General features: G+C 42.5%; 1 protein-coding gene across 3 annotated transcripts in view; it reads right to left on the minus strand.

Moving 5' to 3' along the window:
• The window catches only part of ZNF423 (zinc finger protein 423), a 302228-nt gene that overhangs the window by 186980 nt on the left and 87277 nt on the right, over positions 1-27971 (minus strand). For all 3 annotated transcript variants that reach the window (XM_033156747.1, XM_033156744.1, XM_033156746.1), the window contains one exon: positions 25394-25594. In XM_033156747.1, coding sequence (XP_033012638.1) covers positions 25394-25594 — 201 coding nt within the window. The remainder of the gene's footprint in view (positions 1-25393; positions 25595-27971) is intronic.

The raw sequence follows: 27971 nt of genomic DNA on the forward strand, positions 1-27971 counted from the left end.
TCCAATAAATGTAGCAAAATCACACCACCCTTAAAATTAAAGAAAGGAGGGGAAAATAACACACAACTGCACTTTAACCTAAGGAATGTACACATACTTGTAAAGGTACAGTTTCATTTATTCTACACACCTGATAGCTATTTTAGCTACAGACACCATCATCATCATCATCATTATTAGCTCAAATCTGCAACTAAGACAGGGCACTGTTTAAAACTCCCTGAATGGTTTGTTTCAAACACAGCTAAATTTACTTTACTGTGGGTTTCAAATTGTGAGGACTGTAGATCAGTTTTTTCCCATCTCTCCCTCCCAACCCCCAAGTTTTGATTAAGGCGACAGAGAGAGAAAGCTCCAGAGAGGCAACTCTGTTAAGGGGCAAACTGAAACACGTGTCTCACTAAGCCAATACAGGAAAAGGAGCACATCAACCCTTAGTTCCTAATAACAGTGCTGCTGACGTGTATCTGGAAGCAAAACATTCCTACCTAGACAAGTGTTGCCTCGCAGCCGCAGATGTACAAGGGTTAACTATGTCTCATTATTGGTGGAAAGAAAAAACACTCTGCACATGCTCGGGGGCACCCTATACCTTATCAGTATTTCACAAATTTCCATACAGTACAATGGCCCCGGAATTAAAAGGAGATCAGGTTCTGGGGGGAGGGATTTGAAAATCAAGACCCAAATTAAGCTCTACATTTCACCAAGGGAACCTGAAACAGAACTTTTTTTAAGGCATCCTGGGTTTCACAAGGGATCCTTCTGACACAGCCATGTTTTTGGCACCAAGACCTCAGAATGGCGTTTTAACTCCTATGGTCTAACTAAAAGGGTTATGCCTAATCCCAATTTGTAAAACACAAAATACACTCTATCCACCCTGGACAAGAGATCACTGGCCCATGTGTTATTTTTTAAAAAAACAAATACCCTACCTCGGATTGTGGTCACATGACCAAAAGATTGTCCTGGTGGCTATTCTAGAGGTGCTTTAAAACAGTTCAGTCCTGGCTGGTCACAAACTCCCAAGGGTTGGCTCAATTTACTTTGTCAAGTGAGGCAGAAAATCCCAACGAAAGCCACTCACACAGCAGAAAAATAAAAAAGACAGTTTACTGCTCTTTAATGGCACTTGAAATATATCACCTGCTTCACTCTTTCCCTTTCCCTTTCCCTTTCCCTTTCTCTCTCATGGCAGGGCTGAACCTCTAACCTCTTCAGGTCTTTAAGTAGATTCCTCATAAGTAGACAATACCAGGTTATATTCTTCTTTGTATTTATTTATGTTTTTATTTAAAAGCCAGCATTATTCCACTCTCTCACTGTTGGGTTCATTCTGGAAAATACGATGGAAAGTACACTTCCCTCTGGTAACATTCACTGTTGGAGAGGACCTCCATGCCTCCTCTATTACCAAGGGCCATAGAAAACATGATAAATTAAGGCATCTATGCATTCCAAAACTAGGTGAGACCCAATCCACAACCAAGTACCCCAAACCATTTGGCTACCATAACAGTTAGAAGCATATTTCAATATGTAAGATACCAATCTCGTATCTTCCCCAGTATAGGGAGACAGATGTGTATTTGGTGCATCTTTTTTTCTTGCAATTACTGTATATTAATACAATCCGTAACTTTAATGTGTATATGGCTCCAAACTTGTACCTATGTAAAGAGCCTCAAAACTGATGAATACATTAACTCCCTGGTAAACTGGTTCCAGAACGTGCATATCTTTGGACTGGGGAATGCCTCTAGCCCTGGAATAAGCAATATATGACCAGGGGATTTTGGACTCCAGGGAAGCAATTCTTGTATGCCCATTAGTCAAGATGTCCCTCCTAGCTTCCACACCTCAAGCTCACACTACAAAAGCTGCTATCAGATCCCCTTTCCCCATAAGCCCTCACTAAAGCTTGTCAGGGAGCCCTCAAAAGAAGCTGGGACTCAGAGAAATTTCCCCAAAGGCTCTGGGGGCACAGCAACAAGAAAAGAAAGTAGCTTCCTTGGTACATATTGTGAATTGGGAAGAGCAGAAATCAGTAGTGAATAGTTTGAGAGAGGCAAGTCAGGCAGATTGTGCCTGAGGAGCATAGATGGGAGTTGTTTTGCTGGATGGCTGCCCTCTTTCTCAGAGGCCAGGGGTGGTTATAGGTCATCAGTCCAGCTTCCATGCAGAAGACAGCAAACAAAGTAGACACAAACTTGTTTTGAAAAGCCAAGTTGCTCCCGGGTAACACCCCACGGACCGACAACATTTGGTCCACTCTTCCTGTTCTGAGAGAGAGAAAACATACAGCCAACTTTCCAATAATTCCCAGAGAAATGCTTATAAGGCTGTCTGATAGGAGCATTATCAGGAGAAAAGCTAACCTGTTAAGCCTCACCAGCCAATGCATTTCATACAGGCTTGATTCTACAGCCACCATTTATGGACTTGCCACACTTCCTCTCGCAATAAACACAAATCAATTAAAAAGATATCCCAATCTGGCAGATTTTAGGGTGTGTGTATGCACACATGCACAAACACACGCACAAATGAGCAACACATACAGGGTATGATGCCAGCCTTCTATTCAACCCTCATCAGCCGACAGTGTGATGGTTCTGGGAAATGTCCAAACAGGGTGCCATAGTGATGGTTTTCTCCTCTTGTTCAACCTCATAATCTGGTATTCAGAAGTTTTCTGTGTCTGCAGATGAAGGGTTCAGTGTGCTGTCATAGTAGCCATGGACAGAACCTTCCCTCTCCAGATTTATCTTTTTTCTTTTTAAAACTGTCCATGCAAGTGATCATCATATAGTCAAGAAACACCTAAGCCAGAGATGGGGAACTTGTGGTCCTTCTGATTGGGCTACAACTTCTATCATCCCAAGCCAACCAATAATCAGGGTTGACAGCAGTTTAGTCTGGAGAGCCACAATTCATCCATTGTGTGAAACTGTGCTTCTTCCCTCTGTCAGTTCTGAACCCACTAGCTAACAATTTTGGTGGGTTGTCCTAAAGTTGTAGCAACAAGAAAGGAGTATTTTTTCCTCTTGCCACAGTATTCACATTTGATGTCAGAAACCACTGTCATAGTCCCCTTGCTATGGGATGGGGAGCCTGTGGCCCTCTAGATGTTTTTGGATTATAACTCACATCAGCTCCAGTCAGCATAGCCAATGGTCAGGGATGATGTAGTTGAGCAACATCCAGAGAACAAATGTTCACCAACCCTGCCCCACACATCTCTCCCAGAGCAGCCCTCTCTAAAGGACACATCATCAGCTAACTCGTATAAATGAGATGCAATATTGACTGGATGGTTCTTCTTCCCAAGCAAGGAGCAAACTACAGGACTAGGAGACAGCAATTTGCAAGCTGCCATATATTGAGTCAGACCTAGCTGAGTATTGTCTACATTACCTGGGAGCATACAGTCTTTCTCTAGCATAGGGTCTTCAGACAGAGAGCTTTCCCATTCCTTTCTGGAGATGCCAATGACCAGGTCATCAAAACAATGAGCTACAACCCCACCCGAAATATCAGAAGCCAGCCCAGTATGAGCACAGGAAACTGTTGATTTAGCTCAGTATTGTCTACACTGATCAGCAGCAGCTTGCCAACATCTCAGGCATTGTAAAGATCACAGCCAGTTTCACATTAGCCATTAGGTGGCATCAAAACACACATCCACACATAACCTTCCCTCTCCACCTCCTCATAGGCCACTGCATCGTTGAATCATTGGCTCTGTTTCCAAAGCTCAGAGGGCAGTGTGGGTTGCTGTGTACAGTACCTAAAAGGACCATCTGTGCATGAAAGTGAGGCATTAGCAGGCTTTGGGGGAACTACCCAAAATGTTAAGAAAAAATAACAGCTCAATGAAGACTGAGCATGCTCAGTGACCGCAGAATGCATATTGATGGTTGCGGGATGGGAGCAAAAAACTGGGTGGAAGGGAGAATGGAGTATTCTGGAGGGGTATGACTGGATATGTGAATGGAAGTACCCATACTACTCCCCACCCACACCCACCCGTAAGTTCTAAGAACACGTAAAAACAAATCTCAAGGTCAGCTGGAACACAAGAAAAGAACAAAGGTGAAATATTTGTTGGAGGGCAAAACAAACAAACAAACAAACAAACAAAAAACCCACAAATGGATAGGAGTTTTTGCATCCTTTCTAATGTTTTGCTGAAGAGCGGTATACTGTACAAATATTTTAAATAAAATGAATGCAACAGAAACATGTTGTGCAAATTGAGCAAACTGTTATTTTATCTGGTGCCTATACATTCCATGTATAGCAGCACTTTTATTTGGAGAGTCACACCAATTATGGGAGGCGGGTCCTCTTATGAATCAGTAACTGATTAAAGAACATGAAGAATAAAGGAGGAAGAAATGGAGAGTACTCACAATGGAGGATTGAAGAAGAAGGGGTCCCCAAGGATCATTATTAGAACCTGTGCTTTTTAGCTTACTTATAAATGACCAGTGCATTGGCCAAGTTTGCTGGCAATATCAAATTGCCAAGGTGGAAAAACAAAAAACAAAAAGGGCTGCGAAGAGCTCTCCAAGTTAGTTGAATGGGCATAAAAAATGGCAATAGCGATTCAATATGCAAAAGTGTGAAGGGATGTATACTGAGGTAAAAAAAAACAACACTTAATTTCATTTATATGCTAGTGTGGTCTGAACTAGAAGTGACTGATCAGGAATGAGAACTTGGGGTTGTGGTGAATAGCTGGGTGAAAATGACGGCCCAGTGTGTGGTGAATTCCATGTTATGGATCATTAGGACAGGGAGGGAGGGAGGGATATGAGGATGATATAATGTCACTGGGCACATCTATGATGCAACTAGTATATTCAGCTCTGATTGCCACACCTAAAAAAAAAGTGACCTTTGCAGAGTTGGAAATGTTCAGAAAAGAGAAACCAAAATTATCATGGGGTAAGAACAACTCCTCTATGAAGAAAACATCTGGAACTTTTTAGTCTAGAAAAAAGGTAGCAGAAGTCATGACAGAGGCATATAAAAATAGACATGTGAAGAAGTCTGGACAGGGAGAAGTCTTCCTCCAACACTCATAATATTGAGACCTGGGACTACCCAATCAAGCTGAATATTGGGCGGTTCGGGACTGATGGAAGAAAGCACTTTGTCATACTGTACTGTACATAGTTAAACTACAGAATTCTCTACTACAAGATGTAGTGATGAACTTGGATACAGTCATACCCCGGGTTGCGGGCGTTCAAGTTAAGAACGCCCGCAACCCGGAAGCGTTTCCAGAGCGTGCGCGACCCCCGGTTGCGCAGAACACTTCTGCGCACTTCTCACATGCGCAGAAGCGCTCAAATCGTGCTACATCCGGGTTTTCGGGGTGGGTTGGGGCATTCGTGTTAAGCACGCCCGTGTTACGTAGCGCGATCTGGAATGGATCGCGTGCGTAAAACGGGGTACCACTGTACTTTAAAAGGAGCTTGGATAAATTCATGGAAAACAAGGCCATTGATGGCTACTGGACATCGTGGTTTGTTTACCCATTACAGTGGTACCTCGGGTTACATACGCTTCAGGTTACATACTCCCCTAACCCAGAAATAACACTTCAGGTTAAGAACTTTGCTTCAGGATAAGAACAGAAATCGTGCTCTGGCGACACAGCAACAGCGGGAGGTCCCATTGGCTAAAGTGGTGCTTCAGGTTAAGAACAGTTTCAGGTTAAGAACAGACCTCTGAAACGAATTAAGTACTTAACCAGAGGTACCATTGTATTGGAAGCAGTATGCCTTGGAATGCCAGTTCCTGGGGGTCACAAGTGGGCTCTTGTGCTCATGTCTTGCTTGTGGGCTTCCTGCAGGTATCTGACTGATCCTGGCCACTGCAAGACGAGGATGCTGAACTGCACAGGCCTTTGTCCTGATCCAGCAGGGCTCCTCTCATGTTCTTGTTCTTAATTCATATTGTGACACCACTGCAGCCGAATTTGCAGCAGATGTTTCAATATAGCCGTGACCAACAATCTCTCTCGACTCCAATGATTTCAGCAGTGGGGTAACTCTAGATAATATAAACGAAACTGGAAACAGCACTTTGGGAATAAAATCTCCAGCACTGCAACCAGTGTTGGTGTAAGCATGGGTCCAAGAGTTATGAAACTCCTTAGATATTCTCCAAGAGCCTCTCAAGTTGGAATGACCATGCCGACAGATGTTTTAGTTTTTCGGAGCCATATGGAGGCTGGGGGAGGGGGAGGGGAGAGAGATCTACAAAGCTATTCCTCAAATGGAGAAGATGAATAACAATAAGAAAAGTATCAAAATATGAAGAACATATGAAGAATGGAGAGCAAAAGTATATTCAAATATTGGTTGGAATTCTGTTTTATCCATCATGCCAGCATTGACCCTAGGAGATAATGTCCCCTGCCTGGAGTGGTGGGCAGTGTTCGAAACTCCCATTGTTCTAAGCGCATTTTGCGAAAGGGAATTTCATTTGCACAAGCATGTTCTGGTCGCAGTACTGCGCCTAAGATTTCAGATCAAAACTGCAGAGTGGAAGGAAAGGAGGACCTTTTTCTGCCTCCCCACTACCAGCTACTCTCTGAAGACCGGATAAGAGACCCTCTTAAGAATATTATGGGGGTGGGCAGGAGAAGGACTAGACCATGTGAAAAATGAACATAGTATTTTAGCTGCAGTTCACTTAGCTTTGTATTCTTGTTATTAAAAAAAGTGTGCCTAGACATTTTGTTGTTGCTCCCATAGCCTAAGTTTAAGGTGCCATTTAGCTCCTAGCTTTCATATCTCAGTTTCTAACACTGGGGGTGGGAGAGAATGTACTAAATGAATGAAGGGAGGCTTAGTTATCTACCCAAGCTGCTGCTGCTTTTTTTTTAACCGAGTCAGGTCACCAGCCTACCTAGTCCAGCGCCCTTCACTAAGGTTGGCTATGACTCTGTAGAGTCTCAGGCAGAGTTCTTTACTAGCCTTCCCGGAACCCATGCTCCCTTCTTGGGCATATGCCGACAATAATTTATTCATTTCGTTTTATTTCCAAAGATTTATTACCCTGCCTTTCCTCCCGAATGGATTCCAGGGCAGCTAACAAATTTGTATTTATAACAATACAAATTAAAATGAGAACAAAACAATACAATGTGAACGAAACACTTAAAATACCATTAATAACATGCAAACATAGCAGGATAAAAGATTGCCGGTTTTTTATATTAAAAAGTTATCCAGTTAAAAGGAGATATGGTTTATTGGTTTTTGAGAATATTTGTAGCAATGCAAATAACAAGCATGAACTTTTTTTAACTCTTTTTTTTTTTACTCTTCATACCATTAAGAAGATCAGCCAATATGTCATAGAAGCCAAGATTTAAAAGGAGTAAAGAAAAATAAATAAATAAAAGGAGAATGGGTCGAAAAAGCAAGGGAAAGGAGAGGATAGACTCTAGCAGAGCCCATATGGTGGACAGATAATGCCAACGGTTCTAGATAGCAGTTCCAGATCTCAGAGTGGTATGTGTGCTGATGTGTGCGTATCATTATGCTGAAATTAAAGAAAGATCCCTGGACGAACAAGCAAATGGAGGAGCCATTCTATCTATCCAGTGCTGCAAGATCAGTCACTTGGCCACCAACAAAGCATGCAGGGTCCAGCTCCAGTGCACTAATTCCAGGGCACTCGGGGCTTAATTAAGATCTTTTGAGGCCCTGGGCCGTGAAAATATTATGATGTACCCCATATGTAATTCAAAATAAAACTAAACCATATCTACCTACCTATCTAAACTTACACACATGCTGAAATATGCATGCATGTACATCATGTGCACATGACCAGATCTGATTTTCTTGTGTTATTTAGATCTACATTAGTAGGATGCAGCCCCCTGGTATAGGTGTGGCTAAGCAATAAAAAAAAAGAACAGAAAAAAGTGAGGACGAGCGTGTAGTGGAGTGTAACAAAGTCTGGTTTTTCCCATGATGACTGCTTTGATGCTTTGGGAGAGAGAGAGAGAGAGAGAGAGAGAGAGAGAGAGAGAGAGAGGGAGGGAGTCAAATTCTTTCAAAAAATCTCTCTCTCTCTCCCTCGTTTTTATTTTTGGTACCTCCATTTTGCTGGTGTCCTAAGCATGTGCTTAGTCTGCTTATTGGGTGATCCAGCACTGAAGGCAATGGAAGACAATGCAGTTTAGCACTGGCACCTGAAAAGGTTAGCGCAAACGTTTCTAGGACCAGGCTAATATGGGTAAGGAAGGACTTTGTCCAAAAAAAGGGGCCACTATGCAGCAAGACCAGACAAAATGATTCAGTGCTGTGAAAATGAGATATTTTTTTAAGGTGACAGAAAGAAAAGACCTTCATGTTCCTGAGACTCTGGGAAGATGCTGCCAGTCAGAGGAAGCAGTATCAGGCCATATAGAGACAGTCTGCCCTGGTATAAGGCAGCTTCCTATGTTCCCTATGAGGAAGTGCTTAGTTCCACTGCTTGCTCTCAACTCTTCAGCCATTGTTAAGGGACTGGGAGCATTTCATCTGTACCAATCCCAAATTTGTTTTCCTGCGCTAGGTTTGGACAGGAAAGGTTCAAGAAACCACAGCAATCTTTAAAATGTAAAAGATTAGCATTTTTCTTCTCTTTTACATACAAGTGCTTCAATTCATGTACCCATCAGTGGGTTCTGGAAGCCGCATAGACAACAGACGGGAAGCCGCGTGTAGCATAAATAAGCGTAAATGGGCAAAGAGGCTAATCACAGAGCTCCTTGACCTCCCCGCTTTCCTTTTTAACTCATGCGTGCCATTCTCCTTAGCAAGGCAGCAAACAAAACGGTATTTCAAGGGACGAATTTAGAATGCAGCAGACTTCAGAAGCCAAGTCCTCCAGTCGTCAAAAGTAGCAAACAGCGTCAAACGGGAGGATAAAACTTCTCATGTTCAACATTTATGCAAACAACTATTGGGCAGAACACACACAGAGTTTCAGCAGCAAAATGCTGTCAAGGCAATGATCCACGCACCTTACAAATGCACTAACTTTACTGTAGTGCAAGAGACGGCTTGCAAATTCCGCAAACCAACCCACACTGAGAAGTGACAGCAAAACAAATAAGAGAAATAGTAGTAGAAATTTATCTACTGTACTAGGTAAATCCACCTAGGACTGTCTTTGTAAAGAGGAAACAAGAGTTTACTTGCTCAAGTAACACACACTTACGCAGTGAGAAGAGGGGAATTAACAAACATTCCAGCTTTTTGCAGCAATCCTAAACAAACTTACTAGAGAGTCAGCACCACTAAACATGCTATAAAAGTGACTTGAGGTGTGCAGTGAAATGGGTTGACAAAATGCAGACTAAGAAATTGCCCAGCACTCAAAAACAACAAATCTCCAAGGGTATAAAACACCTCCACATGTTACACAACAAACATTACTTGCACCCTTTCCACCAATGTTACATGGCAACTGCTTCTCAGTGCACACATTAGCCTTCCTTATGGAACTCCCTTCCAAGTGATGTACAACTGGCTCCAATTGTGATGTCAGAAAAATAAAAGGCTTTGAAGACCCACCTATTCCAGTTGGCTTTTAATTAACAGGATTTTATTACTTGTCCCTGTAACAAGTTCGTGAATATTCTCTTCTGCATCTTTCCCATGTGTGGCCACTCCTTCCAAGAGCTCAGCCAATCACCTGTCAGTTAATGACATGGATAGGCACACACTCACACACCCTGAAATCATCACGGCTACAGTTGTCAAAGGAGCTGAAAGATGTGAAGCACAATTTCATCAAATGCTGTACATTCAGACCCAAAGACTTTTTCTCTTCTCCCACACCAACTTGCTCAACTTCAACCCATCAAGTCTGCAAAATGAAACAGGGGCAGGGAAGTATTTTATATGCCCTAGTTAGTAATAAAGAGATGGCATTTGTGGAGTTGTAAGCCTTGGTTAGAAACTTCTAGGAAAAGTTCTCCGCATACAGCAAGACACAAAAAGCCTGCTTTGCCTCCTTTTGCATTTACAATGGGTCTTGTTGAAAGGACCTAAGTTTCAGTGCTGCTGAGCCATCTGAGAATGGAAAATGTGGTCGGTGTCTTGTTCTCTGCATTGTGATAGTTGCAATTAGCAGCTCACTGGGGTAAATAGCAGGGGTCCCCAGGGAAGGAGGCGAGAGCCAGCAGCTCCTCCCACATCCCAGCTGTACCAATACATTTTCCCCCTTGACTGGAAAGAATGTCCTGGCACTTAGGAGCAGGAAAGGTAGCCACAATAATCTCTATAAAGAATGAAGAAGATCCCTTTCCAGTGGGCCTTCGGTTTGGGACATGCATCCTAAAGCTGCTCTGAAAGTAAATTAATGAATAGGTCGGTAAATCCCAAACAGAGGGCTGTGTGAGACCAGAACCCTAAAAGCATCCACTGGCAGCAGAGGCTGCCACCATGTCTCTGTGTGAGTAGCAGACTCGGCCTGCAGTGGAGGGAGGGAGGCAAGACTACTGTGCCTTTCCATTGAGAGGAACTAACAAGTCCATCCCATATTTCAGAGATAGGCAGCCACCTGCTCCATCACTGGATAAGTCACACTTTGGGGCTTTGCCTCCTTCCATTCAGCAGAAATGCCCTGATCAGGGACTCGTGCAGAGATACAGCAAAGTGGCTTCCACTATGGGCATGTAATTCCACCTCATAGTCTAAAGATAAATGTAGGTAGTTGCCTTGTGTCTAGTCAGACCCATAGTGCATCTAGCTCTCCAGAATTTCAGATGGTGGTCCCTTTTCCAGTCCCTCTTGGAGATGCCAAGGTTTGGACCTGTGATCTTTTGCATGCAAAGAAAGCTTTTACCACTGAGCACTGTGTCCTTTCATAAAACCTTCTGGGTGTAAAAAGGTTACGCCTAAGAATTTTAGCTCAGGCAAAAAGGGTGCTTCAGAGCCAAGTTACACATTACATGGTGATCTGGGATTGGCTCTCTCAACAGGTATGTGTGCACTTTAATGAGAATTCAAAACCGGAGGCACAAAGAGAGGGGTGTTTAACATTTTTCCTCCCTCAACACATCATTTTCATGATCTGAAACTCTCCCCCCCCCCCCGCCCCAAACCATTTTCAGTCCCAACAAAGAATACTGAAGCCTTTTTTTTGTATCCTACGTGTATAACAGCACCACAGGGGAGAACTTCAGTCAGGAAAATGGTATTGGGGAGAAGGTTAAACACACACCCAGACACACCAGTTCCGCTTCACCAATTAAATTCAGATTCCCTGTGGATACACAAAAAGTAAAAACAATATCAGGGGAACCCAATCACAGATCTCCAGCCTAACGTACAGTTTGTCCTTCATAGTTCCACTTCCAAGGTATAGGCTCTGTGTGCCATTGCAGATGGAGCCAAATCTGCACCACTCATGCTGGTATCAGCAGACCTCAGGGAACTCCAAGTTTTGCAAAAGTATAAATAATCTTTTTCAGCAGTGGGGGCAAGAATCCTGAGAGGTGTGTGGAGTAACTTTCAGTCATTTTCCGTTTTGCTTTTGGTTGTAAAAAGTAAGTTGTAAAATTAGTTGGTTTTACTTTAGGGTCAAAAGTTCACAGGAAGGCTATTCAGGAGAGTCAAAAGTATAGGGGATGTTTTGAGCAGGGGATGTCAAAAGTTCAGCCTAGGAACCTGGAAATTAAGAAGAAACACAAACTTAACCAGGAGTCTACCCACTTTCTTACTGGTTAAAGGGTTGCAAAGCTACCTTACACCAAGTCAGACTACTGGTCCATCTAACTCAGGATTGTCTACAATAACTGGCAACAACTCTCCAAAATTTCAGACAGGGGCGACTTCCAGCCCCAACTGGAGATGCTGGGGACTAAATTGGAACATTCCACATACAAAGTTGATGCTCCACCACTGAGCTGCATCCTTCCTCAAACTGCACAGAAGCCAAGTTGGAAAAAAGCAATTAGTTGCAAGATTTGAAGTGGAAAATGTTGTAGAAACAGAAATTTTAAGAAGCAAAAAGCTGCTAGAGAGAAAAAGGGCAGAAATGCTTTAAGAAAGCTAGAAGACTGAAAAGTGTTAGGAAGCAAAAGTAGATTATATAAATACGGTATGTCAATTAATAACGACTTAAGTATGAAAACGTATATATAGATGATTTGAAATTTTTGAAATAATATGTGGAAGAAGGAAAAATACATAAGGAATGTTAAAACCTGCACAAAAGAAAGAACTGTTATAATGAAGACAAAAGAAGGTAGTGTGGAAGTAAACTTTTGTGAGCAAGGGACTAATGTAAATTTAATTGTAAATAACTGTATATGGAAGAATAGTATATATATGGTGAAAAATTAATAGAGATCATATAAAAAAGTGTTAGGATGCATGGATGAACACTGCAGCAGAAAGTGGCATGGAACACAGAAGTTGAACTGAGGATTACAAAGATATTATTACAGACTTGGTTAGGCAAACAGTCTAGCATAGGTATAGCTGGATGTGTTTGAGTAGGTAGTTACCCATAATAACAAATACAAATTTTTGAAAAACGTAACTGTAAAATTAGCTTTTTTCTAAATATAACTTTCACAAAAGCAGTTAAACTTATTGCCTTACTGAATTCTTATTAAAACGTACAGTTTATTGGGGGGGGGGGTGGCCTGAAGCCTTGTTATTCACCTCACACTTAGATGCCATACCACTCTACCCAGTATAAGGATTAGGTTGGGCTACTTAAAAGGTTGAGGTGCTGGTTAGCAGAGCTAGCCAGAGAAAATGAAATAGATAACCACTTGGTGGAAATTGTGCAGTTAACAAAAGGAGGAGTTGATTTGGCAGGTTTGGTTACCTCCCGTGCCCCCATGGTGTAGACTACAGCCCGGTGCCATCACGGGGGGGAAACCTCAACAACCCAATAAGGACTGCCTAATGCTTTGCTGTTAGAGGGTGAACAGAAAACTGGGTGAGATAATAAAATGAAATAATTTGGAGGAGGGCATATCATTTGAAGAGGAAATCTCCAGATTGCAACATTTTGTTGTAGGTCCTACATGTCCTGTCACACATCTGGAGCGGGAAGAGGAAAATCACCCATTAACAAATGAGGGCAGTCAGGGGCCATTGTATGATTTGCCATTATAATATTGCAACAAATAAAAAAAAACCATCATCAATAAAACTCAATGAAGATAAAGGCCATTAAGTGAGTGTAGGCCTGGAAGAAGTGCACAGAAAAATTGCCAAGATCTGCTTGTGTGGAATTTATGAAATGAAACCTGTATGGGGAAAAGGTTTAAGCCAGAACTGGAAAAGAAATCTAGACAGCTGTTTTAGTCATCACGGTCAAGGAGTTTGGAAATAAGAAGGGGGGAACCAAGGGAGACGGGAATTGTGGGATTTGTAATTGGAGTGAGAACAAGATTCGTGGAAGCAGTGCTTTTTAAAGAAATATTGCAACATGCTCACATTATAGAGTTAGAGGAGAGGTTGTTGAGGTGTGGGCTGGTAATTATGAGAGGTTAAAATAAGACTTGCTTTCAATTAATGGAGCAACCAGTTAAGCAGTGGATGAAGACAAATGAAATACTTGTGAAGACAGATGTCACTGCTACCATTCTGAAAACTACTCAATCCTCTCTGGGGTTTAACTTGGGGATGGGGGCATGGTTCCGAAGCTTGAAGTAGGCCAGCTGTGGACAACACTGTCTGAGCCTTAGTGATGTTGCCAATAAAACTGCTTCATTCTCTTAATCATCAGAGCAACTGAACCCTGGAACCTTCTGGCCTGATCCTTGCTGCGCCAACCAGATAATGGCTAGAAGATGTGCTGCAACTTGTCAGTCCAGACAGGCTAGCTGGATCAGGGGAGTCAATAGGACCCCTAGTGGCTTAAAGAACTGCTGCCTTTTGCTTAGGTCCCTCAAGAAAAGACACTCCACAGACTCCTGAAGACTCACCAGAAAGGAGGGGAAATTTCTGTACAAAGGCAACTAGGAGAAAAAGGAGAAAAGTTTCAGGCTAGCCTTCTCTCAAATATGTAGTATCTATATATTGAGGGGGGTGGGTTGGCAGAGGGATATTCAAGCATGAAAGCTTCCACCTCCAGTGTCAAATGGTGCATTCCAGGATGAGCACTGCTGCATGATCTGCCCCTTTCCTATACAGTAGCAGGCTGCAGTCAGCTATGCAGAAGATAGAAAGCTTGCATTGGTCCTGCTCCTGCCTCAGTCAGATGTGGGGACCGGCAAAGACCAGCGTGTGCTAAAAACCTCCCAACCCCCTGCACATCTGGGCCATACAGTCTTAACACCGAGACAGCATTCCCCATTCTGGAAAAATTCTTGCCATCTGGACATGCCCCGGGTTATTCAGACTTAGGGGACATCTGAAGAAACGCGATTGGTAGCCGCCCCGGAACTGGCTATGTGGAGAAGACCAAGCTGTGCTGGCACACTTCCCCCAAGCCAGCTGGCACCAGAGGGAGGCTGCATTCTGGCTTCCCCAAGCCTGAAGCTCAGTGAGAGACACATGCCAGCTGTGTTTGCAAACAAGCCAAGTTTAATGAGGCTCCAACAAGAGCATTCAAATGTGTACTACAAAAATTTCCATGTTTTCCTGCTTTTCCTAGCCAGAAATTCAGAGGAAGGCAGGAACGCTTCCTGACACATTTTTAATATATACATTTTGTTTTGTTTTGTTTTAAGGCTGCACATAGTAGGAGAATGATACTTGTGTCTGTGTACAGGAAACTCAACCACTTTCGCGTAATTGCAGGAGAGTCGCTGAGTTTACATGATCAGTAGCCAAGTGGTAGCTACTTTTTTTAAAAAGCCGACTGGATCAGACCAAAGCATTTCATCTAGCCCACCATTCACTTACCAAAAGCAGCCAACACGATACCTTTGGGAAGTTCACCACCAAAGCATGAAGTCAACACCCTTCTGACATTCAGAGGTTTGCTGCCTTTGTGAACATGGAAGTCTGTGTCAATCTTTTTATTATATTCATTATCCTGCTCCTCAGTCAAAATCAACAACACTCAGATTCCGGATTAAGGGAAGTAATAGTACTACTCTATTCTGCCTTGGTCAGACCCCACCTGGAGTACTGTGCCCAGTTCTGACCACAGTTTAACAAGGACACTGACAAGCTAGAGAAAGTGCAGAGGAGGTGCATCACCAAGGTGATAAAGGATCTGGAAACCAAGCCCTATGAGGAATGACTGAGGAAGCTGGGTATGTACAGCTTGGAGGAGACTGAGAGGTGACAGGATAGTCATCTTCAAATATTTAAAGGGCTGTCACATAGGAAATGGAGCAAGCTTGAAAGAGCAATGGATATACGAACTAAGTGAATACGCAGAGCATGCCAGTATGACATCCAAAAGAAGAAACCAACAGTTGACAATATTAAAGATAAGAGAGTGTGGGAAATTGGGTGAAGGATCGAATGTATATGCAGCTAAATAAGATGTATAAAGAACTATCATGAAACACTGGGTGGGAAGTCAAATAAATTTATTGTATATAAAGAAGAGGTGACTGTAAAACTGGAAAAAAAAACCCTCAAAAAATAAAAAGGAAATAGAGCAAGGTTGTTTTCTGCTGCTCCAGAGGGCAGGATCCAAACCAATGGATTCAAATTACAAGAAAGAATATTCTGACTAAACATTAGGAAGAACATTCTGGTGGCAAAAGCTGTTCAAAAGTGGAATGGACTACCACTGAAGGGGGCAAACTCTCCTTCATTTGAGGTTTTAAAAACAGGGGGGTTCTTTAGCTGTGGTTCCTGCATTGCAGGGGTTGGACTAGATGACCCTTGGTGGACCTTCCAACTCTACAGTTCTATGATTCTATGACCCAAAGTGGCTTTCAGTTAAAATCCATCACTATGATTCTATGACCCAAAGTGGCTTTCAGTTAAAATCCATCACAAGTTCAGAATAAAGCAGGTGCAAGGTCAGAAAGGACCCAAGGCAATGTGCTATCCAGCATGGCTTGGGTCTCCACCCGCCCAGTGGATTTACTGTCAGTGTAGTAGGTGGCTGCAAGTCATCCACCATTTTGACATTTCCACAATGCCCCAATGTAGCATCATTATGGGGAATGGTGAAAGCTACAAAATATTGACTTCCTAACTTCCAGCAATTGCCACTTAGTTATTTCAGGCCAAATGTCCTAGGTCAACAGGCTGGCACAATTCAAGATATAACTCTAGAGTGCTAGGCCCTTAGCAGATATCCAAGGATGTCATAAGTTGATACTAGGGGGTTGGACTAGATGACCCTTTCAGTCCCTTCCAACTCTACAATTCTGTGATTCTAATATGACATTGACTTACATCCTAGAATAAAGATACAGCTGCCAAGCATACAGAAGCGGATGTTCAGCATCTCTCTGGTACTTGCCGACTCCGGAAAACTTCTTGGGCACTTAGCGACAAAGATGCACGAATGCCCTTGATACACACATACAGAAAGAGAGAGAGAGAGAGCGCACCGGTTTTTCAGGAGTCCATTAGGCGACGGAACTTCTGTCCTCTCAATAATGGAGGGGAAACAAAATAATCAGAACGTATCTCGTTTTCAGATCGACTGAGAGCGCCAAGACCAAAGTGCTTAATCATCAAGCATAACGGCACTGTTCCTGGAATTCCGTTAACTCTCTAGTATTGAATCCCATTATTTCTCTTCAGCTATTCATCAGGAGATTTTAAACTAGAGAAAGGTCTTGGCCTAGCAAGCTCTCAGTGCAGATCAAAAACAAACAAACATCTTCTGAAGGCCCACACCACTGGTCTGGTTTGAACATGTGTTTTAATGGTCTAACCCCATCCTGGGACCTTGGGGTAAAGGACAGGTAACAACAATATGTGGGGAGAGTTTTATCCCGTGTTGCCCTTTTACACATTATTTCAACGTGTGTTGGGGGGGCGGAGATCATCTGAACTTTCCCCCAGTATTTGCTTAATGTAAGGCAGGATTCTCCTCAAACTTTGGGATAGTGTTACTAGGTTACTAAGCTGTAAAATTTAATGCACTCTGTAAACATCACTGTAAAAGAGGGAAATGATTGCATTGCTGCAAAAGAGAGGATTCTTTTAAAAAAAAGAAGAAAAGAGCAAAAACCTTAGCCAGGTTAAGGGGGAGGGACTTGATTCTGTCAAATAAAACAGCACTCTCTCCCAGCCAAAGAAAAATAAAGCAGAACCAGCAGGTCATTACAGCTACAGCTGTATAAACTAAGGCTGCAATCCACCGGGAACTTCATCCTGAGAGTCGCGCAGGAACACAGATCTGCTTCAGTGCGCCTTGCGCAAGGCAAGATCCCAGTGGCACAGGACAAACAAAGGAAGTATTGCTCCGCACAATGCATAACCAACTTCTGGGATTCAGGAACAAAAGGTGCAGTGGTGACCACTGACTTTAGGTAGCTCTAAACTGAATAGAAATGCCATAGATGCTAGGCCTATCGATGGCAGCGTGTGGAACCAGACTGGGAAGACTCTGGGTTCAACTCCGCTCTCGGGTTGCAATCCTAGCCCTACATAACTGGGAGTAAGTCCAACTGAATACAACAGGACTTACTTCTGAGTAGGCATGGTTAGGACTGCACTCAGCCAGGAAGCTCACTGGCTGACAATTTCTGTGCCTGACCTACCCCATAGGTTGCTGTGATGAACAAAAAAAGGGGGAGGTGGGCAGTAGATTACATACAGCCCACCCCCAATCTCATCAGAGGAAGGGCAAAATAAGCATGCAGTTAAGTATAGGCACAGGAAACGGCTTCGTACCAAGTCAATACATTGGTCTATCTAGCTCAAAGTGTTAGAAACTCAGATGTATAAGCTAGGCTCCAAATGGCTCCTTAAACCAAAGTTACAGTCGCCAAAACAGAATGTCTAGTTGCTAGCTAGCTCAGAACACTGCTAGCTCAGTAATGTCTGCACTGATTGGCAGCAGATCCCCAGGGTTCCAGACAGGAGTCTCTCCTAGCCCTACCTGGAGATGCTAGGCGATCAACCTGAAACTTTCTGTACACAAAGCAGATGCTTTATCACTGAGCCAAAGGCACTTCCCTCTGAACAAAACATTCAAAAGCTGTTTGTAGTGGCCTCCCTACTTTCTGATTGCCGGATGCTGCTAAATTGCACCACTTAATATATTTATAGGCCTCTATATAGACCAACAGCTGTATTAACATTATGTATGTGCTGTAGCAAGACAACTGTCACTCTTTTAATCTGCACATACATGAACCTTTAAAATTTCACATATCTGTGCACATATATTCCACACTGAAAACACACCCTGGTGATCAGGCAACAAGGCATTTTACAATTAACCAACAAAATAATCTTTTAGTTATAATCAAATCTACCATGCAGCAGTTTAGAAGCACCAACCGCCTCCACACTGGTGATTTCCACAATGAGCTCAGCTGCTGCTAGAAACAGACAACCTGTAAAGTTCTCAACAACAGAAGAGGACCTCATGAAATGCTCAGGGACCCCAGTTGTGACCTCATCACGTCCAGTTCATTGATGTGCTAATGTGCTCCATCCTCAAGCTGAGAAACCAGAGAGGCAGAAATTTACAAGCCGCCACCCTTCCCCAGTGGGTGGGAAAATAGGTGTGGATAGAAGAAGCAAAAGAAATCTGATCTGGAATTGAGGGAACACTATCTTCTTCCTATCATTTAATAAATAAAAAAGGCTAAAAGCCTGTCCCAGTCTGCCACTCTGGGAGGTGGGGGAAAGCACCGCGCACACATTTTGCTAAGCCAAAGGTTTGTTATAGACAACAAAATGCAAGTCAGCATCAAACAGGGCATATAAAACTAGTGACATACAGCAATGGCAACAACAGCAAATGCAAAGAAATTACATTGTTACTGAATGTGAAATATAACAAACTTAGATTTGATTGTCTGTCTGAACTACTGCTCAAAAACTGCATTATAGTCAGTAATCAGAACTACCTGAAATATTTTGTCTCCCTTTGCGAACCTGCCCTGGTCCTCGGATAAGAACCTTTCTCTTGGTGCCACAATTGAAGCTGATGCAAGAGAGAGCCTTTTCTGTGGCTGCTCCAATATACTGTGGAATTCACTCCCAGGAGAGGTCAGATTGGCTCCCTCTTTGTTATCCTTCTGCCAACAGGCTAAGATCTTCCTGTTCAAAGAGGGCTTTGAAAACTAAGGAGCAGATGATGCTGATAGCTGGGCTGCTGTTCAGGGGGAAACTGTGTCTTAATTACTGGTTCTAAACATGTTGTTTTCATGTATTTTAATTATTTTTTTAACTAGTTTATTTTCATTACTTTGCATTTTATAATGTTTTTAAATGTTGGAAACTACCATGAATCCCAACTTGAAGAAAAGGTAGAAATAAAAACATTAAGTAAATAAATAAATCTTAAACCGCAATTTGGGCATTGGCCATGGTGCAGTCATGATCAGATGACAAAACATACACGGGCTTCCTGCCTCCACACACAACCCCTGTACCTTGGTTTACCATGGCTTCCCTTTACCTCACAAACCTAGAAACTATGGTTAATAGCTTACAAACAAGCCAGAATATGAAGCCACATATAAGTCATTAACTATAAATTCCTGGTCCAGGCGCACCTTCCTGGCTCAATTCCATATTCATATACAGAGAGAGGAGCGAAGGGGTTACATGACGCTGGTGTATATTACAGCTTGAGAAGAGGTTAGAAAGTCCAAATGAAGTCACTATTTGATCTCACAAGAAAGGTGGTCAATGAGTAAACTCTGCCTACCCTTTCATAATAAGGGGGGGGGATTTCCTATAAGGGGACTTTTTCAACCCCTTTTTAATTATCGAGAGTATGAAATAGGGGGCAGTAGTTTTCCTGGACTAAGTAGCACAAAGAACAAGTATACACAAATAACTTGTATATGTAAATGAACGATCTAAAGCAACGAAGTTGCCTTCCAACTATCTTTTGCATGGATACAATTACAAGCTTAGATGAGAGGGAGACAAAGTAGCTAGTAAAAGGAGGGGGTAGTTTTGGAGACAAAGTAGCTAGTAAAAGGAGAGGGGTGGTTTTGGAAAAACTGGAGATTTTGATAATACAGTGGTGCGCTTTTGTCAATAAGTAATTAACTATCACACATGTGCCTTCCTTGGCTGAGTGTGCCCAGGACACACAATACAAGCATTACACAATTTTATAACAGTAACCTGGAAGAAGTGCAGAGGAAGCGATTGCATTTGAGCTAAACAATGAATTCTCCCTTCCTGATCCCCTATTTAAGCTATGAATGTGCAGCAAATGAACAACATAAATATGTATGGCCATGTGGACTAGTAAAACTTCCTATGGGCTAATCACTTTTATGAACTTAATTGCTTGGGTGCTACCTCCAGCATAACCTCTACGTACCACAATCACATATTAACATTATGGATCATAAGGCTAAGAGTTTTACAGCAAAACCTGAAAAACTAGATCTGTTGTATGGGCCCCATTTCGGAACATAACCAATTTAAGATGGAGAGAGATGTCAAAGTTTCCAACAGAGGTCTAGCCCTGAATGAAAGAGAGTCACAAGGAGCTCAAAAGGGTTAGGCTAAAATGGCTGCAAACTTCATGCCAGGGCAAAGCAACTGATTTCAACACATATTTTAACGTTCTTGCTCTATAATGAATTTCTAAGGGATTCCACTGAAATAGATGGTATATCCTATTCTTTGGGAGCTATTGCCTTCGTTCCTGCACAGCTCCCAAGCTGCAGGGTCTTCTAAACTTCCGCATCCCTGAGGAAGTCATTAGTTATATTATATCAGCTGCAAATGCAACATTATCAGCCCAAATAAATACCAGTATTGATCTGAAGCCATGCAAGACGCTTAACAGCCTCAAATAGAAATATGGAAAGCTAACTCAAATACTACGCATTATAAACTCAACTCTGTCAGACAAGAACCTGCAAATGAGACAGATAGTGTCAGAAATTCAGATATATATGACTTTTATTCAAGTTTCTTGATCTTCCAGTACCAAAGTGTTGGCTTGAAATCCTCATGATGCGGTGGGGGAAGTATGGGCATGTGCCCTTCTCCACATAAGGATCATGAAACATGAGCGCACAGGGGGCCTTAACCATTCATGCCAAAGTCATGGAATTGAGCATCTCCTCTTTTGGGGGGTGGGTATGAGCCCCTGTGGCCCAACACATGGAGCCACTTGTATAACGTGTCACCACTTTCATCACATATTATCTTGTTGCCTCTGGGGTAGATTTATATTTCAGTATCCTGCTTTATCACAAACTTGATTCTTCAAATCAGCTTACAAGCCACAAAAATGTAGAGTAATAGATATCAACCACAAGACATACACCAGTGATGAGAGGACTGGAAACGAAAAACGAAAACATAGCCGCAAATGAAACAGATCAACACAGTGTCTAATACTCTAACTGTGTAAGCAAATAGAATTCAAATGCCTTGGCAAATAAAATTGGATTGACCAAGAGCCTAACAATGGTTGTAGCTGGTGAAATGTTACCTATAGAGGGCACTTGAAAGGCAGAGCACCATCATGGACAAGGTCTGTTACAAAGGAAGATAGGGAACTGCCTTATAACAAGACTGTCATTCTAGCCCAGTACTGTCCACTCTGACTGGCAGCAGCTCTCTAGGGTTTCTAGAAGGGGTTTTTCCAATCACTTGCTATCTGAACCTTACAAATGGTGATGCAGAGATTGAACCTTAGACCTTCAGTGTGCAAAACAGATGAGCCACATCTGAGCTATAGAACTTTCCCCCTTCTCTGGGCACTCTCTTCTAACCTCAGGAGGAGGAGGAGCTCAGAGAAGGGCTTCCCAAATGATCCCTAAGAACAGGCAGGTTCATTCTGTGTGAAGTAGCCAAAATCAAGTGCTACCTTTGTTTAGAGAGAAGATTTTGTTTCTGTGCACTGTTTTTCTATTTCAGATACTTTGCTGCTGATTTTCTCCTCCCTTATTTTTAATGCTGTTTTAATGGATTTTGTTTAAATGCATTTTTTTCTATTTATAGAAATCTCTGCCATTATTGCGGAGCAACTGATATTATTACAAGAGTGGGGAGTTGTAGTGTGTGTGTGTGTGTGTGTGTGTGTGTCACAAACACATTCATTTAGTTATCTTTATTTTAAAAGAAACTCAAAAAGCTCATGGAACTGCCAACAAAAAACATAAGACGCAGATAGCATCTTTGCAGGGAACATTGTCTACCATTCAAAATCTAGCAGTAAGGGAAAAACACTTCTGAGTTTCAGTATCCTGCAAAGACTTGCAGTCTTAAAATTGCCACTAATTAAGACACACAACTTGTCAACCCATTTTCCAATCCATGTGCAAGAAGTTAAGACTGTACCTGGGTTTGAGAGTTGCCGTTTCTTTTATGTAGAGCTTGCTCTAACCAGACATAACACATGCATAGGCAAGTGAGGCAGAGTGCTAAAACATTTATGTGTTCTTTTCCTTAATGTGTACAAAGTATTCCTGCAGCAGCTGGTGCACCTCTGCTTGCATCTCCAGAAGGCAAGATGCTTCCCAGCACTATGAACCCAACCATCACCTAATCAAGGGTGAGTGAGCCAGCAGCTACATGCCTCCCGTCATGAACAAGGACTACTTTACAGCTCCCGAAAGAAACTGCCTATTGTCAAACACATTTACAAAACGGAGAGGGGCATGTTGGAATAAACAGACACATGGGCACAGCATACATACAGAGAGAGTGGGGGGCAGATTCTGTAGGTGGAGGGGAGGAATACTTCCAGGCTTTACACAGCATATTCACTTCTAAAACTTCTATTTGGCACCTCCTTTTACAAATACAGGCGCTGTGGTCTAAACCACAGAGCCTAGAGCTTGCCGATCAGAAGGTTGGCGGTTCGAATCCCTGCAGCGGGGTGAGCTCCCGTTTCTCAGTCCCAGCTCCTGCCAACCTAGCAGTTCGAAAACACGTCAAAGTGCAAGTAGATAAATAGGTACCGCTCCAGCGGGAAGGTAAATGGCGCTTCCGTGCACTACTCTGGTTCGCCAGAAGCGGCTTAGTCATGCTGGCCACATGACCCGGAAGCTGTACACTGGCTCCCTCGGCCAATAAAGTGAGGTGAGCGCTGCAACCCGAGTCGTCCTTGACTGGAACAAACAGTCAGGGGTCCCTTTACCTTTACCTTACCCTGAAATGAAAATCCTTTTGACGGATTTTCAAGCTTATTCTTTTAGCACCACCCCCTGGTGGTGGCTTGTTCCAACTAACCTTAGTGAAGATTAACCACCATTTAGGGTTTGGATGCCACACTAAACTGTTGTTAAACAAAAACAGAAACTTCTAATCTTCTCACAGCTGAAAATCTTTTTCATGAAGTACTGCGAACCAATTCCTATCAGTGAATATGCTCTTCCTTCTTGGAAGGCCTGCTGAAATAAAAATGCATTCCATGTGCACCATAAAGTAGAGATTGTTGGCGCTGGTCTGCAGGTGTCTCTGCACTAAAGGCTCTACTTTAAACAGTCGCAGTGACCCTCCAGCGCATGCAGTACCACACAGATAACCCAAGTGTTCAGGCAGGGATATAAGAAATAATGCAATGTCCTGGTCAATAAGTTGTTTAAGGCATTGTATATAGGTGAAACTAGAAAAATTAGAATATTGTGGAAAAATCCATTTATGTAAGCAATTGTTTTCATTAGCTACTGGAGTTTAATATATGAGATAGACTTATGACATGCAAAGCGAGATATGTCAAACCTTTGTTTGATATAATTGTGATGATTATGGCATACAGCTGATGAAAACCCCAAACTTGAAATTGTTAATTTGGGGTTCTCATCAGCTGTACGCCATAATCATCACAATTATAACAAATAAAGGCTTGACATATCTCGCTTTGCATGTCATGAGTCTATCTCATATATTAGTTTCACCTTTTAAGTTGAATAACTGAAAGAAATGAACCTTTCCATGATATTCTAATTTTTCGAGTTTCTCCTGTACTTACTAACCACAAAACCTTAAACCTGCCTAAGTTGCATCTCAGCAGACAATGCAGTTCCCTCAGCATCAGCCACAAGCCATATACTTCTGGAACATGTATAAGGGCAGGCCTATATAGAGTGCACTGCAATAATTCCGACCCGAGGCTAACAATGTATGGACCAGCATAGCCAAGCTATCCCTATGCAAGAACAGCTGTAGCTGACATACCAGCAGAAACATGTAGAAACCCACCAAGGCCACTGTTCTTTCTGAGAGAGCACAACCAACTCCAGAGCAAGTAACTGATCTATATCCTCAACCACTCTTCCATAGGACATCCAGAATTCAGTTTACTAGCCCTCAGCCAGCAAATCACTGTGCCCTGACATTGTTACACACAAGGCACTAGAGTGCAGTCCAGAAATTCTGCACTCAAATGATTCAGGACTGCTGGTGGCAATGGTAAGACTATGGAGCCATGTCAACATTTGCAAGTCAATTGTCTCCCCTTCTGAGAGGAAAGTAGGAAGCTACCTCATACCAGGTCAGACCATTGGTCCACCTAGCTCAACACTGACAGCAGCTCTCCAGGATTTCAGGATCTCCAGGATCTCCACCTGCAGATGCTGGGGATTGAGCTTCAGACCTTCTCAAATGCTCTACCACTAAGCTACAACCCTTCCCAGGTATTCTGGGTTGCAATAGATTCAAAAGGGCTGATATCTGAAGTACAATAAGTCCCAAGGGTCCTCATGTTCAAGTTCTCACAAGCACAAGTTTGCTGACAACCTCTCCACAACTTCTGTGAATCTTATTTTAAATTCCTAGATGGCAGCCCCAAGGTTTCCAGGCTCCTGGAAACTAAATGCCCAGCATTCTTTTCCATTCTTTTCTCAAGGCCTGACCACCTATTCCCAACAACGCCTTCCTTCAGAAATAATTGCACTCACTTGAGTGGCTCAAAACACTCTGGATCTATCCCCAGCGTTTTGAACACTTAAAATAATTTCACTGAATTAACGCAGAATTGTGGGAAGGGAGTGAGGAGGTGAGGGAGTTTCACAGGCAAACTGTCTAGAAGTTTTATTGCTTATATAAAAAAGATAAAACAACACTAAGGGTTTTTCCCCCTTTAATAATCTAATATAATTACTGTCAGAATTGCAACTGGAAAAGCAAAGTTGCTTTTTTATTTTAATTTTATTAAGAAGAAGTGAACAAAGACTACCCAAGGCACCACAATAAAATTACATTAACTGTAAAATTACATTATTAATTCTTTAATCTCACTTGAGGCCTCAAGCTGTTGCTATGTCCAATTACCCAGCTAACCACCTGTCAGAATTGTAAAGCTAGTTTAACATTACCTCCAGGACAGTTGTGTGCCCTGTGTTCGGTCAGGTCTGCCAGCGAATCGAAGTCCTGCTGACAGTTATCGCAGGTGTAAATTGACTCGTCCTCCATGTCTTCATCTTCCTCATTTCTCTCTTCCTGGCTTGTAATGCTGTTCCTCTCTTCCAAGGCCCGGCTGTCCCTCGTATCATTCTCCAGTTCCCCTCCAAGACCTCCTGCCAGCAAGAACAGAAGCTGCGGTAAGATGGAATTGCATGGAAGTTTCAAAAAACGGAACAACTCGATTATGTTAGCAAGTCGTATAAAGGCACTTTCATTACGATCCTTCTCACACTTTCAGTTTATTGAAAATACATTAATTACATCATCACCATCATCATTATTACCACTACTACTGCTACTACTCACCCCTTCACCCTTAGGTCCCATGGTGGGTTGCAATATTACCGGTAAAACACAATGTTAAAAAAAAGTAGTAGTTTAGAACAGTTTACAATAAAGAAAAATAAGGTGGGTCCTAAAAATATGCACCTCAAGTGTCAAAAGCCAGGGCAAAGAGGTGCATCTTCAGCATTCACTGGGAGCTGTACAGTGAATGTGCTAAATATACCTCTGTGGGAGGGAGTTCCACAATGTGGGAGCTGCCACAGGGAATGCCGTCTCCCAGGCCACCCCACTTCAAGCCTATGAGGGTGGAGGAACTACGAAGAGGGCCCCCTCTGCCAATCTCAACACCTGAGACGGTCTATAGCGGGGGTGGACTACATTGATGGGGTGTGTGTGTACCTCTTTAGTAGCTATTTATATTCCTTCCTCGCTTTTGTTCTAATAGAACACGTGCTTTACTTTTCCAAGCACAATGCTGTACGTTTCCGAGCACAATTCAAAGTGTTGGTGCTGACCTTTAAAGCCCTAAATGGCCTCGGTCCAGTATACCTGAAGGAGCGTCTCCACCCCCATCATTCAGCCCGGACACTGAGATCCAGTGCTGAGGGCCTTCTGTCCATTCCCAAAACTACAGGGAACCAGGCAGAGGGCCTTCTCAGTAGTGGCACCTGCCCTGTGGAACGCCCTCCCACCAGATGTCAAAGAGAAAAACAACTACCAGACTTTTAGAAGACATTTGAAGGCAGCCCTGTTTAGGGGGTTTTTTAATGTTTAATAAGATTGTTGCATTTTAATGTTCTGTTGGAAGCCGCCCAGAGTGGCTGGGGAAACCCAGCCAGATGGGCATGGTATAAATTTTGTATTATTATTATTATTATTATTATTATTATTATTATTATTATTATTATTATTATTATTATGTTTACTTCCTTATTTCATCCCTTAACAGAAAATAATGCTGATTGTCAGTAATATTATTTCAACCATTATTATTTCTACAATACATTGAACATTGACGAGGTTTAATTATTGCCTACTAATAAGGCTAACATGCCATTTTTCAACTCCATAATTCCCCTTCATCAGCCAGAAAATAATGACCACTCAAATACTAAACAGTAAAATGAAGAGAGAAATCAAAGTATATTCGAAGGCACTTTTCTGAAACAGCCAAAGCTACCTTACTAAACAGGACAAAGAAAAGCCACACTGCTGAATACCTGCAGGCTGATTAAGATGAAAAGGAGAAATGTCCACCTAAAAGCTCTCCCCATGGTGCTGCAGCCTTATGGCGCAGCTGTGAATCTGAAATCTCCATCACTATCGCTAAAACCCTGTCTGTAGGAACATAGAAAGCTCCATTAAACTGAATTAGACCACTGGTCCATTGAGCTCAGCACTGCCTATACCAGGGGTAGGCAACCTAAGGCCCGTGGGCCGGATGCGGGCCAATTGCCTTCTCAATCCGGCCCGTGAGTGGTCTGGGAATCAGCATGTTTTTACATGAGTAGAATGTGTCCTTTTATTTCAAATGCATCTCTGGGTTATTTGTGGGGCCTGCCTGGTGTTTTTACATGAGTAGAGTGTGTGCTTTTATTTAAAATGCATCTCTGGGATATTTGTGGGGCATAGGAATTCGTTCTTCATATATATATATATATATATATATATATATATATATATATATATATATATATATATATATATATATATATATATATATATAGTCCGGCCCACCACATGGTCTAAGTGACGGTGGACTGGCCCACGGCTGAAAAAGGTTGCTGACCCCTGGCCTATACTGACTGGTAGCAGCTCTCCAGGTTTTAAGGTAAGGGTCCTTTCCCAGCCCTACCTGGTGATGCCAAGGATTGAATCTGCTGGGATCTTCTGCATGCAAATTGGTTGTTCCACCATTGAGCTATGGTCCTTCCCCAAACCAAATGGATTGTCCATTTGGTTCCTCCATGCAGAAGAACCAAATGGATAATCCAATCAACTGCAGAAAGGCAGTGCCGGAGTACAGCCATCTATCCATACAGCTAGAAGCATCAATCTGTAAATTCAACCTAGCTTCTGTATAGCCCAGCTTTTAAACCAGGAACAGGTAGCCTTGGGTAAAATTTCATGTTGCACTTGGCCTAACTCATGTGGGCAGCACAGGCAGAGGAAAAACGGGAGTGGCAGAAACAGTAAGAAAAGGGG

This window comes from Lacerta agilis, chromosome 8 (genome assembly GCF_009819535.1).
Source record: "Lacerta agilis isolate rLacAgi1 chromosome 8, rLacAgi1.pri, whole genome shotgun sequence".
In the NCBI taxonomy this organism is placed as follows: Eukaryota; Metazoa; Chordata; class Lepidosauria; order Squamata; family Lacertidae; genus Lacerta; species Lacerta agilis.